We start from the raw sequence: 16,775 nt of genomic DNA, 5'->3' as shown, positions 1-16,775 counted from the left end.
ATTAAAGTAGGTTGATTCACCCCGCAATTTTACATTATACCACTTAGCGTGCGCGCATATGTATGTTGAAACAAGTACCTATCTCATATCATGAATAACAGCGACATCATGAAATGCGTACTCGCACGATTTCCGGCTCCGCAGAGAAGCGAACAACCCTTCCTGCGTAGTTATCACAGGTGCGTGCGAGAGGCCACAGAAGGTCTACACAGGGCGTCCTTCGGGCACAACTCTTGTTGTTACACTCGGCTTCACAAGGGCGCCGCACTCGCGCGAATCATGCTCGAAGTGTTTCTCTTGAGCTTGATCGTCGGGTTCGCAACATGGTTCTTCATGTAAGTACCACTTTGAACGCACGTTGCAAAGGGATATAACTCACATATGCGAACTCTTTATTGTTGGAAGAATAAATAGGAAGCTTTAGATGTGCAAATTTATGCACATAAACTTCCCAAGGAGGCAGACAGATACGTAAGTGCGTATCGCCCTCATAAACGAGAAACTAGCTTCTTGCGCGCTCAATACACTGCTTGGCGCGTGTAGGATTCGGTACCATACACACGCTGCAATCAATTTGAGCGTTTTTTTTTTTAGTTGTAATCCCTTTTTGATGATGATTTGTGGGGTTTAACGTCCCAAAACCACCATTTGATTATGAGAGACGCCGTAGTGGAGGGCTCCGGAAATTTAGACCACCTGGGGTTCTTTAACGTGCACCCAAATCTGAGTACACGGGCCTACAACATTTCCGCCTCCATCGGAAATGCAGCCGCCGCAGCCGGGAATCGAACCCGCGCCCTGCGGGTCAGCAGCCGAGTACCTTAGCCACTAGACCACCGCGGCGGGGCTAATCCTTTTTTTTTACATCGCGTATTGCAATAAAATTGTAAGCTGAGGCATATTTTCTATGTTCATCTTTCTTGACCCTGTTTTGTACCTCATGGTAAAATGTACTTAGGTGTAGCTTGAATGACTGAACGCCTCACCGAAGCCGTATGTACTGCACCCGGCAGTTAACAATTTTGGAACATAAAATATTGCAGATATTTTCGCTCACTACTTCGTCTGTGAACATAGACTCTACTTTAATGCTCCATCCCATAGCAGTTCTTGAAATCTATAAAATTAATCCCTAGAATACAAGCGTCAATCATTGACAGAGCGGAAATGCGTACTTGATTTCTTTCTGGCTTGTTGGATCATAGATAACGGATGTCTTACTCCGCGGATGCGAAAAAAAAACATGGAGAGGCAAAATAAATGACGCCATTATTTTACCATAGCTCGGCTTAGCAGCGTCATTAAATGTTTTCGATGTTTCTTTATTCATCAGTTTGTCTTTGAAAAATGCAGTTTGTTGTTTTCCGGCTTTGTTTCTAAGATTAGCCATCTTCTCGCGTTCGAGAGGCTTCAGGTCGTTTCAGAATATTCAGATCGGGCAATTGGTAGTTCCTTTTAAAAACGCTTTTTTAGAAGCAGCACGTTGACCAAATCATAAGTATTGTTTGTTATCCTTGTCGTGCAAGTGATTTGTCTTGGTATTGCTCAGAAAAGCTGATATTTAGTGTACGCACGCACAGGTGGTGCTGGCGCACGTGCAGTGCCTAGTGCGCGGGCTGTTCTGCATGCGTGGGTCATTTAGCTGCTCTTTAAAATAATTGCGCAACCATTTTACATACCAAAGGTTGTGAAGCAGGAATGTTTCGGGGAATATTGAAGGTGCTTGAAGTGATGAGGCATCCCACAGAAAGTGCTAACGGAGGCGAGGGCATTAAATAACACAACGCTGACAAAACAGTCTTACTTCGTGTAACGAAGAAAAAACAACCCTTTCTGTTTTGTTATTCATTAAGTGGTGCACCAGTGGTAGAAAAAAGCTAGTACAAATACCTCGGAATAACGTTCACCAATACTCTGTTGTGGTCAAAGCACACAGAAAACATCTGCGCATCTGCCACACGCAAGTTAGGTTTTTACGGCATAAACTGAAAGCGTCCCCAACTCATGTCAAATTACTGGCCTTCAAAATGATAATACTTCCTAAACTGCAATACGCTTTGGTCATATGGGACCCCTTAAAAAAAGATAAGTACCGGTTTGAAATGGTGCAAAGACGCGCTATACGCTTCATTTTCAACAAATATAGGACCACCGACTCACGAACTTCTCTAATGCTGGCGAATAGCGCTTCAACCCTGGAAGATAGACGAAAAATCGATAGGCTGAAACTGATGATTTCTCTTTACGCTGGTTCCACAAAGGTAAATGCATCGGTATACATTCAGCCATTTCAATCGCGCCCCACGAGACATCAGCACACGCACCATTTCCTTGCGTATCGAGCCCACACAAACATGTTCAAGAATTCGTTTTTCCCACGTACAGTATCGAAATGGAATTCGCTGCCTGAAGTAGTCCTCCCATCTCAGTCTATTTGCCATTTTGAGCCTGCCATACTGTCTGTACTGTAGTCTGTACTCGACTTGTTTTACTGTTTATCGCAATTGTGAATGTAAAATAGGGAGATAGACCCATCTCCCGTTGTTCTGAAGGTTGTATTAACCTGTGTTTAGGTTCATCTATATATCTCTGTATAATGTACTTATCTTCTTGTATTTTGTGCACATCATTCATCTATCACGCTTACAGTGTTTTCCACTTATATTTTTGGGCCTCTACTGCTTGGTCTTTTCAAGACCGCAGTATGTTATAAATAAACGTGCAGTGTGCAATTAGCCGCACTCCTGCCGTTTAGAGCTTACGTTGGCTCTTAAAATATACAAGCCTTAAAAAGTGTGAATAAGTGCACATGTCGTTGTAAACTGCTACACAAGCGTTAAACTTTTGATATATACGAGAGAAATTCAAGTTGCCTCCGCCGCAATACAGACATGTTGTGTACGAAAGCACACAAAAAAATCGCAAGGGGCCATTGTTTTCGGACTTACTGTCCTTCTTTTTGGTTCTTTTGAATGCGAAGCATTTCTCAGTAAACTTCAGTGAATTCGAGCCTGACTATCTATCTATCTATCTATCTATCTTTCTATCTATCTATCTATCTATCTATCTATCTATCTATCTATATATATATATATCTATCTGTCTATCTATCAATCTATCTATTTATATATCCTTCTATCTATCTATCTATCTATCTATCTATCTATCTATCTCGCCGCTTACGTTTGGGTGCTCTCGTGGTCACCCCTTTGGCGTGAACCGAAATTCGCATGGGGAGAGGGGGTGTACATGGTCCGACGAATGTGATGCACTGGTCACGACAATGAATAATGTCACAGTGCCGTCGCATACGTTGTCAAACTCTTCCCGTGAACAGTGGCACATACCTACGGGTGGGTATGTGCCACTGGTATGCGAGTATATATGCCACAGGTGAATAAATATTAGTATCTACTCAGTAACGACGAGAACGCGTATGGGCAATTTTAACGCGCAAGCGTTAAGAAATACCTGGCATCGGCAGCGTCGATCCAAAGAATTCAAAAAATAAATTTCAGGGTCTCAGCTGAAATCGAACCCAAGCGTTGTGCGTGACAATGAAGCATTTCACCACAGAATTAAGCCAGGTCCCGGAACTAACCTTTAAATAGACGCTAATCATGGTGAAACGTCAATCGAGGTGGCAGTGCTGCCTACCCAATTTTATAAACATTACGTATGTACTGCTTTGATACAAGCGTCACGTCAGGTTAACGTTAATTGTGGTTAGTTGCCATGCGCTTAAGTTCATTTATTTAGCAGTGTCTACGGCCAGCATCTTCGCGAGCATCAGCGCATCATATCAGCTTCTGGTGTTGCTCATACGCATGTTCCACTTGGCATCGTGGCGCAAGTGCAAAAAACTGCATATATAAACATTTGCAACTCTTCAACATATTTCTGTGGAAGCAACATTTGTACATAAATTTAGGGTCATTTCATGACGTGTCGCAAGATAAAAAATATTGAAACATGGTCACCTTCCCTCCGCATGCTTCACATAACGCCGATTCCCATGACGTGAGATCTGCCTTTTTTTTTTAACGCTAAGCATTTCTTAGCGAACTTCGGTGACTTCGAGCGTATCCGAGAGAGAGAGAGAATTAACTTTAATAAAGGTCCTGAAGGGGACTGGGCACCCCTTACGAGGGCCAGCCCAGTGGCTCCGCCCATGTGGGGACTGGGAGTCGCAGCTCGCCAGCCACCTTTTGGGCCTTCTGGACGGCCTGGTGTTGAAGGGCCCTGTCGGGGCTCCTGAGGTGGTTGAACCAGTCGTCCTCGGTGGCAGGGGACCCGAAGCTAGCGTTTAGCACGGGACACTGCCACAGCATGTGACTTAAATCGCACCTTGAATTTTGGCATTTGGGGCATTCTGGCCTTATATCTGGTAGGTATTTGCTGCAGATATAGGGGCTGGGGTAACTGTGCGTTTGCAGCAGTCGAAGCGTTAACTGTTGCGCTTTATTTAGTGCTGAGTGAGGTGAGGGGAATTCCTTTCTAAATAACTTATAGTGCGAGCAAATTTCATGATATGATAGGAGTGGCTCCCGGTGCGTGTTGGTGTCCCCGGCCAGTGAGCCGGACCGCGACCCCTCGCGGCACGTAAGATAACGCGCGAGGTTATGGGCCAGCTCATTACCGTTGGGGACCCCTGGTTGAACGTTGATCCCTTCATGACCAGGGAACCAGTGGATATGCTTGTCTACAGTTATCTGAACAGATGCTAGAACTCTTAATGCCGCCTGGCAAAGTGTACCGCGGCGGTATGCCAGTGCAGCGGGTTTGGAGTTGGTAAATATTGTGTCGCGCTGAGGGAGTCCTAGAGCAAGGGCAATGGCCACTTGTTCAGCCTCGCAGGCTTTCAGAGTTTTTACGGTAAGAGCATTAAGAGCTTTTCCGTCTGGGGCGACGGCCACAGCTGCAAAGTAGGGTTTGTCCACGTATTTAGCGGCGTCTACGAAAACCACGTCTGTCGCATGTAGGTTGGCCGCTTTTAGTAAGGATTGAGCTCGTGCCCTTCTTCGAGCCTGATTGTGCACCGGGTGCATGTTCCTGGGGAAAGGTAGCGCTGTGATTTTAGCGTGAAGGTGTTGCGGCAATGGTTCTGGTTCGTTGACTTGAGTTGGGATAGGAAGACCTATGTGTGAGAGGAGTTCCTGACCAGCAGCTGTCGAAGACAGGGGCATGAGTTGGGACATTCTTTGTGCTTCGATGATTTCTTGGAACGTGTTATGTACCCCAAGGGATAGCAGGCGCTGCGTGCTTGTGGACATGGGTAGACCAAGTACTCGTTTTGTGCATTTTCGGATGAGGTTGTCTACTTTAGTTTCATCGTTTTTGCTCCACGGGCGAGCGCAGGCAACATAGTGAACGTGGCCCATTACGAACGCATGAAAGATGCGTAATAAGCTTTCTTCTGTGAGTCCTGCGTGTCTATTAGCGACGCGTCGGGCGAGGTGCATGACTGCCTCAGCTTTTTTGGTGAGATGTGTGATGGTTAAGTCGTTTTTGCCATTCTCCTGTAGGGTAACGCCCAGAATTCGAACCGACGACACTATCGGGATAACCGAGCCATCTATTGTGGAGAGGTGTATGGTAGGTTCGGCTTTGGTGCGGCCGTACTGTGGTGGCAGAAGCAGCAACTCGGACTTAGATGCCGATAGTCTGAGACCCGTGGGCTTTAAAAATGTTTGTACTGCATTGACTGCTTCCTGAAGGCTCCCTTCGATTTGTCCATCGCTCCCTCCAGTACGCCAAATAGTAATATCGTCGGCGTAGAGCGCGTGTTCTACGCCTTCGATGTGTCTCAGCTTTTGCGAAAGCTGCCTGAGGGCTAAATTGAAAAGAAACGGTGAGAGCACCGACCCTTGCGGGGTGCCACGTGGGCCTAGGTTGTAGGTGTGTGACTTGAGATCCCCAACTTTAAGTCTGGCCGTTCTGGCTCTTAGGAAAGAGCGGACGTATTCGTGGAATCGGCGGCCTAAGCCTGCCTCCTGAACCTCGTGTAGTATATGAGCGTGGCTTATGGTATCAAAAGCTTTCTCTAAGTCAAGAGCTAGGATTGCTCTGAGGTCTTTGCTCCTTACTCTAAGCAACGTCTCCTGCAGCATGAGAAGTACGTCCTGCGTGGCCATAGCTGGCCTGAACCCTACTTGATTGAATGGGAAGAGGTGTTTTCGCTCTGAATATTTTGTGACTCGACGGAGAATGACGTGCTCCATGACCTTACCCACACAGGATGTGAGGGAGATGGGTCGTAGAGAGTCGAGTTCCAGGGGTTTCTTCGGCCTGGGAATGAGTATGACGGTCGCGGCCCTCCATTCTGGTGGGACGCTCCCTTGCTCCCAAACCTCATTCATGTGGGTGGCTAGTGATTCAATGTCTTGGTCAGACAGGTTGCGGAGTAGCTTGCTGGTGACTCCGTCAGGACCCGGGGCTGACTTAGTATTGAGCTCTGCTATTACCGCGCGTACTTCAGCGCTAGTTATAGCCTGCTCAAATGGGTCGTCTGTGGCCCCCGCGTAAGGTGGATAGTCTTCATGTGAGGTAGGTTCTGTGCATAGATACCGGGCTGCTGTAGCATCTAAAATTTGCTCGTCGGTAAGTTGCTGTCTTCGTGCTTTGTGTAACAGTCTATCTAGAGTTAGTCGTTGCTCTGACTTGGTGGGCTTGTCGCCGAGCAGATGCTTGAGAAGGTCCCATTTTAGACCTTTTCTCATGCGTGCGTCAAGCGAATTACACACCTCATTCCACTGATTGCGTGCTAGTGTGTGACTGTACTCCTCGATTTGTCGGTTGAGCAATGTAATTCTTTTTCGTAGCCTACGATTGAGTTTATGCATTCTTCATCTTTCTTGAAGACTTTTGTGAGCCTCCAGGAGATGTGCGAGGTGGCTGTCCATGTAGTCTATGTTGCGTGTTGTAGAAATATTTTGGTAGCTTGTTTAACGTCCCGCTGTAGTCTCGCAAAGAGTTCAGAGAGTGAAGAGTAATGGTTGGTGTCTTGTTTGCGTATTTGCCTAAAGAAGTTCCAGTCTACTACTTTAAAGCCTCTGGGCTCGAGGCTGCCTATATTGACTGTTGTGCTACAATTAAAGTGATCGCTACCGAGGTTAGCTTGCAGATTAACCCATGTGGGATTCGAAACGTTGCGTACTAGGGACAGGTCAGGGGATGAGTCCCGTGACACTGAGTTACCTATGTGTGGGGGGGGGGGGGGTAGAGAGGTCGTTAAGTAACATGAGATTGTGTTGAGTGATGTGTGTTTGTAAGTGGCGTCATTTCTGTGTTGTGCGATTGTAACTCCATTCTACATGGGGGGCGTTGAAGTCCCCCGCCATGATGAGGGGATGGTTGCCTGCTATCTGCGTCGCTTTAGTTAGTAGTGTGGTATCCGAGAGAAGCGCCATAGACGCCACCGGGAGCGGCCGCGTTCAGCAAGCGCTCCGACAAAACTCCTGTTTTTGACTGCTTAAGTCATTCAATGGCAACTTGAACAAATGTGAAATTTCTACGCAATCGGCCACATCATCTGAATTGATTTCAAGTGAGTGCTTCACATTTAGCGTCCACGAAGATTGACTTTTTGGCAGTGTTCCATACCTCGATGGGCCTACCGGCTAGGCCTACCAACATGGTCATCCATCTTGAGAGAGAGAGGAAGAGGAACTTGCCTCCTCTCCCCCTCCCTCGTAACAGGAGGCCGAGAGAGAGGAGCTTGCCTCCGCCGAAGCTCTCCGCGATGATGAAGGCAGCTGGCGTCAAGTGTATGCCAGGGCCAGAAAGCCCACTTCATCCCCGAAGAAATCGATGCCTGCCATCAACACTTCGCAAGAACAGTCACAGAAAGCTCTCCATCATCTAGTCGCAGTGCCCCCATACCCCCTCTACTTCCAGCGGACCACTACAAATAGTCCTGCGAATAAATACGTGAAGGCCTCAGCTGTGCTGACACTCCGCTTCCGAAGCCCATACATGTCGTCCTAAAAGCGGCAGAGCTCACAAGCTTCCTACATGACCAATACCGCATCAACTCTGTAAGCAATATTCTGCTCATAAGCACACCGGACTGGGAACGCACCGAAGGATACCACCGTATCAAATCCATCAAAATGGATGAGCGCAGCTTTGAAGTTGTCCCCCTAATTACCGATCCATCAAATACCTGCCGAGAGGTCATCCGTAATATTCCTACGGAACACACACCTGAAACCATCTTGTCAAGTCTATCGGACTATGACAGACTAGACCTCATCCTGACCGGACGCCGCAAGCGTTCCTATTGTCCATCTTGGTCACTTTCAGAGGTACGCGCGTGCCTTTCTACATAACTTACCAGGGTGGCATCACCAGATGCGTGCCCTATCTTCATAAGAAGGAAGCCTGTAATCTCTGCCGCAAACTTGGCCACAGACCAGACGTATGCCCAGGGGCCCCTTATTCTTCATGTTCAATATGTGGCATTCCGAACCCACTCCTTGATAACGAATGTGAACCTAATTGTGTGGTGTGCAACAGTGACCACCCCACCGGCTCGCCCCAGCGCTCACAGCTCTACAAGCCCACACCAAAGCACACACCCTCAATGTTCGAGCAGGATGCAGCTTCATTCCTCGACCCAAGCACATCTTTCAAGAACGTCCCGAGAGGACGCTCACCGAGTACCACAAGACAGCAAAGCTAAGAAAGCCGCATCTGCAGTCGGAGACGCAACAAAAGCATTCGTCAAGACCCCAGCCACCGGACTGGCCTTGGACACGAGGTGAGCTGGGCTGACGTAGCCTGCCTTGAAAGCTCCATTCAAAACCAGCTCAAACTATTGCAGGATGAGTGTGCAAAATGACGGCAGAAAATCTAAAACGACCCCTAGAGTTTCACTCCAGTAAACAACCATCTACCTCCCCACACATCCCCGCCTCATCTCTCACCCGACACCTATCTCACCGCCACAAGCTCATCCCTCAACCACCCCTATAACTAGGGACCCCGCTCAACCACCTCAGCAAAAACGAAACGTTTCGACTCCCACATTGTCATTCGAAGAGCGAGTAGACCAAGTCGAAGCGAAACTAGAGAAGGTTGACAAAGTTAAAAAAAAGTAAGGAAAAACTAGACAATTTTATTACCTTCCCCACAGCTTCCTTGCAGAAGCTACATGAATCCGTGTCCTCGATACTACAAGCCATGTTACCTATGCAACAAACTCTAGATAGAGTCACGCAGTGGATCGACACGGTCCACGCTAACCATCCAGAGCTTGCCCAACCTAAGCCAAATCGACCTAGCGAAAATGGCTCCTCGTAACCACACTGGACTTGGCGTATGGCAATATAACTGCAGGGAGTTTCGCCGAAAGAAGGCAAAGCTTCTGCAGTACATCAAATCACAAACTACTTTTTCCCAATCATTGCATTACAATAAACAAATGGCGTAGTGCAGCTGTCAGGTTATAGAACGCATCCGAACCCGGCTGGTACCAAACCAAACACTGCTGTCTTAGCTCAGAAGCACCTTACAGTTACCTATTCAAAATTTGCTGACAACGACATTAAGCAGGACTTTCTCCAAATACTACCTGATAAACTTGACTCGCCATTCTTATATATTCTCAATTTTACAGTAGACCACAAGAGAAAAGCCGCCGCTTCGATTGCCTATTCGCCCGAGCTACATCCTCGGCCGGCAAACACACCCTCGTCATAGTGGGGGATTTCAACGCCTCTCACCCAGCCTGGGGTTACACCGCATCTACACCGAAAGTTAGAACCCTCTGGTCCCGTATTCAGGCACATCGTTTTAGATTTATTTATTTATTTATTAGAATACCCTCAGGGCCCGTAGGGCATTACAAAGGGGGTGGGTACAACATATATAACACACAAGAAAAAAAGACAAAATAAAGAAACAAGTGTTAGATGCGCAAATCAGGAAGGTAACATAAGTCAACTAAAAATGTATAAGAATTCAAGCACATACAAGACAAAGATAGATAATGGAAACTGCGTATGGTTACAAGCATTGCTGAGAAATTGCAGTCTTGAATAACAAAGGGTCTGTTATTGATACAACGGAAGAGGGAAGGTGGTTCCAATCGGCGGCTGTTTTCGGTAAGAAGGCTGCTGAAAAGAATTTGGTGCGGCAAAACGGAATGGCAACCTTATGCTGATGATCAATGCGCGATGAGTGGTATGACGGTTGTGAAATGAGGTCTCGCTTCATTGATGGATTGTGAAAAAATATCTTATGAAAAAAATGCAGTCGCGCCAGTTTCCTCCGGACAGTTAAATTGGGTAGGTCAAGGTTAGATTTCATTTCTGATATGCTAGCAGTACGGGAATAATTAGAACAAATGAACCGAACTGAGCGGTTCTGAACAGATTCTAACGCGTTAATTAAATTTTGCTGCACGGGATCCCATATAGCGGACGCGTACTCAAGCTTTGGGCGAATTAGCGATCGGTATAATAGAATTTTGAGGGACAGCGGAGCGCGAGAAAAGTTGCGGCGTAAGTATCCTAGCGTTCGGTTAGCGTTATTACAGATGTAGGTAACATGCGTGTGCCAAGATAGATTGTTGGTAATGTAAACGCCGAGGTACTTATATGAAGAGACATGCTGGAGGGCAACGGCGTTAATTCTGTAGGTACAGGGGGAAGAAATAGATCGCCGGGTTATTGACATGCATTTAGATTTGTTAGAGTTGAGAGTCATAAGCCATTTATTGCACCAGGTTGAGACAGTGTCAAGGTCTGACTGTAGAAATTGGTTATCATATTCATTGTTTATTTCGCGGTAAATTACACAATCATCTGCAAATAACCTTATAGCGGAGTTAATGCTGTCTGGTACTCTTTTGTGGAGCAGTGTGAACAAAGATACATTCCCCGATCTTACCCTCACTCACAATGTTCCCACAATGGTTTGGACTAACACCTAAACTAATCTTGGCAGTGATCATTACACTATTAGAATTACCTTACAGCTAAAATGCAGACCCATTGCACCCAAACCACTGATGCTCACAGATTGGAAAAAATTAAGAGATACCTGCAAGAGCACCCCTCCCTCACGTATTGCAGACCTTACTGAGTGAACTCAACATCTTCAAAAAGGTGTTGAGTCCACGCTATCACTAAACTATTACACGAGCACAGTGAACATTTAGGACAGCTCTTCGATAACATCCGCACGTTGCATTTACCTAAATTACGTAATGATTCTATACCATCCTACACAGGGAAACCTAATGAGTCATTAAATGTGGCGATAACACAGGCGAAATTTAGGCACGCCCTCGCCACACTCCGTACCACGTCAGCTTCAGGCCCCGACCGCGTTAACATCAAACTACTTAGAAATCTTGACCCTATTTCTATCAAAGCTTTCACTGAGTACTTTAATGACAGTTTTTACAATGGCACCCTTCCGCTTTCGTGGAAAGATGCCAGAGTCATATTTCTATTCACACGGAACAAAACAGCCTTAGTAGAAAATCTGAGGCCCATTTTCTTAACATCGTGTTTCGGAAAGACTATAGAGCATGTTGTGCTCGCACGCCTCCTGAGACACGTGGAGGATGATGGACTTCTGCCTCCAGAAATTGTTGGCTTTAGAGCATCACTTTCGGCGCAAGATGCGATACTTCGCCTTCAACACGACATCATAACTCCTAACCAGAGCGAGGAGATACTCAGGCGATCCTTGGTCTCGTCATACATGGAGAATTCAATAACGTAGCCCACTCAGCTATATATATGCTGGCCTCAACCGCATTTCTTGTGGCCCTAAAACGTACTCTTACATTAGAAGCTTCTTCACAGACCACACAGCTATATTAACATTAGGATCAGAACATTTCTCACCCAATACACAAGGCAGCTTCGGAATGCCTCAAGGGCCAGTGCTCTCTCCAATCCTTTTTCACTTCGCTATGCTACCTATATACCCAACGGTCTTCAACGTATCCCTGACTTGAACTTCTCTATCTATGCCTATGATGTCACCTTATGGATGAAAGGAAGCTCAGATGGATATATTCAAGACACCCTACAAACAGCTCTAGATATAATAGCAACACTAACATCTCATGTGAATCTCTATTGCACCCTGAGTAAATCAGAGTTACTCCTTCTACCAACTCATCCTCGGAACAAACACGTTCCAATGATAGAAACTCACATAAATGGGTGCCTCATTCCAAGAGTATCACGCATTCGTGTGCTAGGTTTATTTAACCAAAACAACCGACTTAATACGCACACACTCGAAGCTTTGCGCAGTACCGTTGAAAACACCTTAAGAATGGTAGGAAGAATTTCGGGGCAAAATAGAGGGCTCCGAGAGGCAGAGCTACTTCATGTAGTACAAGCTTTTGTGGTTAGCAAAATCACATACGCTCTCCCTTACCTTCACCCTAAACAAGCAGAGGAAAAATTGGTCAACACCCTCCTCTGCAGAGTTTACAAATACGCGCTAGGCATTGCAGTCACTACCTCTAACACACCACTCCACCAAACAGGAGTCATGAATACCCTATGTGAAATCCGTGAAGCTCATTTAACAGCTCAATACGCAAGGATCGCGACCACTATTGGAGGTCGCCACATTTTATCGTCTACCCGAATTAACTTCACCTCACTCACCAAATATAAATACAACATTGCCCATCACATACACAAACAATTACTTATACCACCCCTACCTAAAAACATGTACCCAATATATTCATACTAAGCATCGAATCCAAAGAGCAAAACCTCTTCAGAAAAATTTCATGGAGCCAATGACGTCTTCTATGTCGATGCGGCAGAATAGCCATCCTCCTCATCCTATGCCCTCTCTGCTGTCTATTATAAAGGCAAGGTGCTCACAACGACATCCATCGCTTTCAACTCCTCAGTGGAGGCAGAGGAGGCTGCGATCACTTTAGATCAATCCATCCCCAATATCACTGTGATTGTAATGGACTAAAAAACTGCCATACGTAACTTCAGTGTGGGTCGCATCTCATCAACTGCCCTTTAGTTTCTTGAGAAACACCCTCCCACACAAGAGGTTGTTGTCATAGAGACAATGAGGTTGTTGTCATCGAGACAATACCTGTGCTCGAAAAATGACCGGCCGAGCGCAGGCCTCTGATGGCGCCTTAAGCTACGCGGCCTTTTTCAGCACGAGAGATCGTCTTCTGACCTCCCACGATATCACAAATCACTACCGCCTACAAGGCACTATATACCCCCCCCCCCTTATAACATGGAGCTTCGAGCTACCATGAAATACCATGGCGCCAGTTACAGACACGTGCGTTTCCTGTCTCATCTTCTCGCCATCTTATACACCCGCTTCTTTGTGTATTTTCTGTTAACAAGGAGCTAACCTAGACCATATCATGTGGAGGTGTACTGGAAAACCACCACCGTATTTTTTACAATATAATTGTAAGGAGCAGTGGGAGGCTGCTATGTGCAGCTAGGCGCCCGAGGTTCAGGACAAGATCTTGGATTGGGCCAAGAGGGTAGCGAAGACCTACGCTGGGTAGGATCCTCTGACACTCCACAACCGCACCTTACGCTCTTGGGATAAATAAAGTTTTTCTCCTCCTCCTCGAGCGTATATATCTATCTTGCCGCCTAAGACTTTTAGCTCTCGTGGCCGTCTCGATAACGTTATCGATACCCAACTTGGTATGGCATAACATGTTTGCATGAAGATTGATTGATTGATTTGTGGGGTTTAACGTCCCAAAACCACCATTTGATTATGAGAGACGCCGTAGTGGAGGGCTCCGGAAATTTTGACCACCTGGGGTTCTTTAACGTGCACCCAAATCTGAGTACACGGGCCTACAACATTTCCGCCTCCATCGGAAATGCAGCCGCCGCAGCCGGGAATCAAACCCGCGACCTGCGGGTCAGCAGCCGAGTACCTTAGCCACTAGACCACCGCGGCGGGGCTGTTTGCATGAAGAATATATTTGACTAGTAATAATATAAAAATCATGATATGTATGTTATGAATGTCATGATTAAAATTTCATGGTCCTGCAGCTCTTGCAGTAGTTTTGTTTACATGGCATGTTGCAAAACTGGTACGGTATGACATGATTGCATGGCAAACACAAGCGACAGACCCTACATGGAAATCATGCCATGCGTGTCATGTAACAACAGGATTACATGCTACGCTCACGATGCGTTCGCGGCCGTTTCGCTAGCTTCAAATGTACCAAGCTCGGTATTACGTGACGCGAACGGAAGACATGAGTAAATGACACATCCAAACATAATAATCACGACAAGCGTGTCATGTAAGAGCATGACTACATGCCACACTGATGATCCACTCGCGGCCGTTTCGCTAGCGTCACATATACCGAATTCGGTATTACAGTACGTGAATGGATGACGGAGGTATGTGACAGGCGCAAACCTCATAATCATGAGATGCGTCTCATGTAACAACATGGCTACGTGCCACGCTCATGATGCGCTGGCGGCCGCTCCGCTAGCTTCACTTATACCAAACTTGGTATTACGGTACAAGAATGGATGACGAAGGTATGATAGTGATGCAAACATGATAATCATGAGATGCGTGTCATGTAACAACATGACTACCTGCTACGCTCCACATGCGCTCGCGGCTGTTTCGCTACCTTAACATGTACCAAACTCGATATTATGTGACGCGAGTGGGCGATGTAGGTAAACGACACATCCAAACATGATAATCACGACATGCGTGTCATGTAACAAAATTACTACCTTCCACACCTATGAGGCGCTCGCGGCCGTTTCGCAAGCATCACATATGCCAAATTTTGTATTACGTGACGCCAACGGATGATGAAGGTATGTGACTAGTGCAAACATGATAATCATGAGATGCGTGTCAATATAGAACATGACTACATGCCACAGTCAAGGCACCAATACATTTCGACGTGACGCGGTGCGCGTGCTCGCGGGCGTTCATTTAATCGCGTCGCGCCGGCGTTGCCACGCCAGGCGCCGGTCCTGCCATGTATACTCGGAGGCACACGCCGCGCTGCGTTGCTTTGACCTATGCACGTTTCAGCGCGTCCGACGTTCCTCCGTCATGAAAAGAGGGAGACGCAGTGTTGTCTGGGTAACGCACTGGAGCGAAATACAACAGACGAGAGATAGTGCAATTGCCGCATGCGACAAATCTTTGTAACTCCACTCGCACAGGACGAATTCTTAAAAGCTTTGTGGCGTTGAATTCGTGAAGCAATAAGCTCTTCTGGTGAATTCATTTCATGGTTACTTAAAAAGTGTTTCAGGGCCCCATTACCGCATTTTGTTCGACAGGTGTCAAAACGAAAACAAGCCCATTCGGCGATTTGTAAGTGCATTTGGGGGAGCCCCAAACTACGTTGAAAAAGGCCAGGATAGTGCAGCCATCGCCGCTAAAAACACACAGGAACTTTGAAACAGCTCTAAAAATGGGCAATTGTGTCTATCTAGCGTATAACACATCATGCCTTTCTAGAGGCGTTGATCAAGCAAAAAGCAAACGCTGGATAATGTGCTGCTATCTGTGAGGCATTGTGAGACTCTTTGTTGCCTCCGAAATGGTGAGCACGTGGCTTCTATCTTGGAGGTCATGCGACTCGCTTTAGATCAGAGACCTTTATGCACCATTCGCGCACGTGTGCTAATACGATGTACTGTGTGCTGTTTGTGTGCGCCCGTGTGTGTGTATGTAACAAAACATATTAATAAATATGCGCTTAGTGGTTGAATGGCTCAATAGGGGCCGGATTTCACTATTCGCCACTTCCAGGTACCGTGGCGTCACTGTGCGGTGGCGGCTGGAAGCTCTGTTGAGATGATCGGTGTTTCATACCAGCATCAAACCGTAGTTGTTGCTGCTTGTTTCACTGCACTTGGGGTCGTTTCGCAACGTTTTGAACGGCCCAGAAATCACCGGAACCCTCTGGGTTTGTCAAGGTAAAGATGAAGTAGAAAGAAATCCTACTGATTGCGAGCCTCGATGCTCCTAGCCTACATACACCGTGAGAAAAAGTAAAACCTCCCGTTTAAACTAGCGCCCCAAAAAGCCATGAATGATTAAGAAGGCTAAAATTAACAGGCAAATAACGCCCCTGAATGTGTGCAGCACCCATTTTGTGTACTAGCACAGCAACATCGAGGTTTCAGTTCATAATTTGCAGTTGTTGCTTAGATCGTCTGCTCGACACGGTCGCTGTGCAAACAGAACAAGAACTAAATTAGGGAAGCGTTCCGCCTCCAGAATAGAATGAAAGGACCGGTTTCAAAACGTTTTTCGCAATATTGCACATCTGAGGCGCCTGCGAAATGCCTCCATGACGATGACCTCCATGACCTGCAGCAATTTGTGCTCGGTCTTACTTCTTGTTGGTGGTTTTTCTTTTTTTTTGTCGTTTCTGTCTGGTACCATGCTATCTTTTGGACGAGAACTGGCGCATTTAGCATGGTATGGCCGATGGCTACCATGCTATTTTTTATACTTATCAAACACCGAAGCATAGAATAGTAACGGGAACGACCCCTCTTAAACGTGAGAATTGTATATTACCACTGGTTTCGTTGCTGCTGCTTGCCGAAATGATTTTCTTGATATTAGGTTGTTTTTATTTTGGTCAAGAAAGCATCCTCAAATCTTATATCCGGTAATATGACATGGTGCTTGTGCTTCGGAATTGAAAAACAACTTTTTTCGTCAGCTTACTGTGCTTCGCGTATTTAGGTGAGCTGTACAAGCTTTGCGCA

The 16,775-nt window shown here is 46.4% G+C and overlaps 1 protein-coding gene across 2 annotated transcripts in view; it reads left to right on the top strand.

The window, feature by feature from the left end:
- Positions 1-202: 202 nt before the first annotated feature.
- LOC119185251 (cytochrome P450 3A4) overlaps positions 203-16,775 on the top strand; it is a 47,986-nt gene continuing 31,413 nt past the window's right edge. For both annotated transcript variants that reach the window (XM_075869648.1, XM_075869647.1), the window contains exon 1: positions 203-335. In XM_075869648.1, the coding sequence (XP_075725763.1) occupies positions 280-335 (56 nt within the window). In that variant the 5' untranslated portion in view covers positions 203-279. The remainder of the gene's footprint in view (positions 336-16,775) is intronic.

Source organism: Rhipicephalus microplus, chromosome 7 (assembly GCF_043290135.1).
Source record: "Rhipicephalus microplus isolate Deutch F79 chromosome 7, USDA_Rmic, whole genome shotgun sequence".
Lineage (NCBI taxonomy): Eukaryota > Metazoa > Arthropoda > Arachnida > Ixodida > Ixodidae > Rhipicephalus > Rhipicephalus microplus.
Note: the sequence above shows the minus strand (reverse complement) of the source record. Positions and strands in the feature narration are given on the sequence as shown.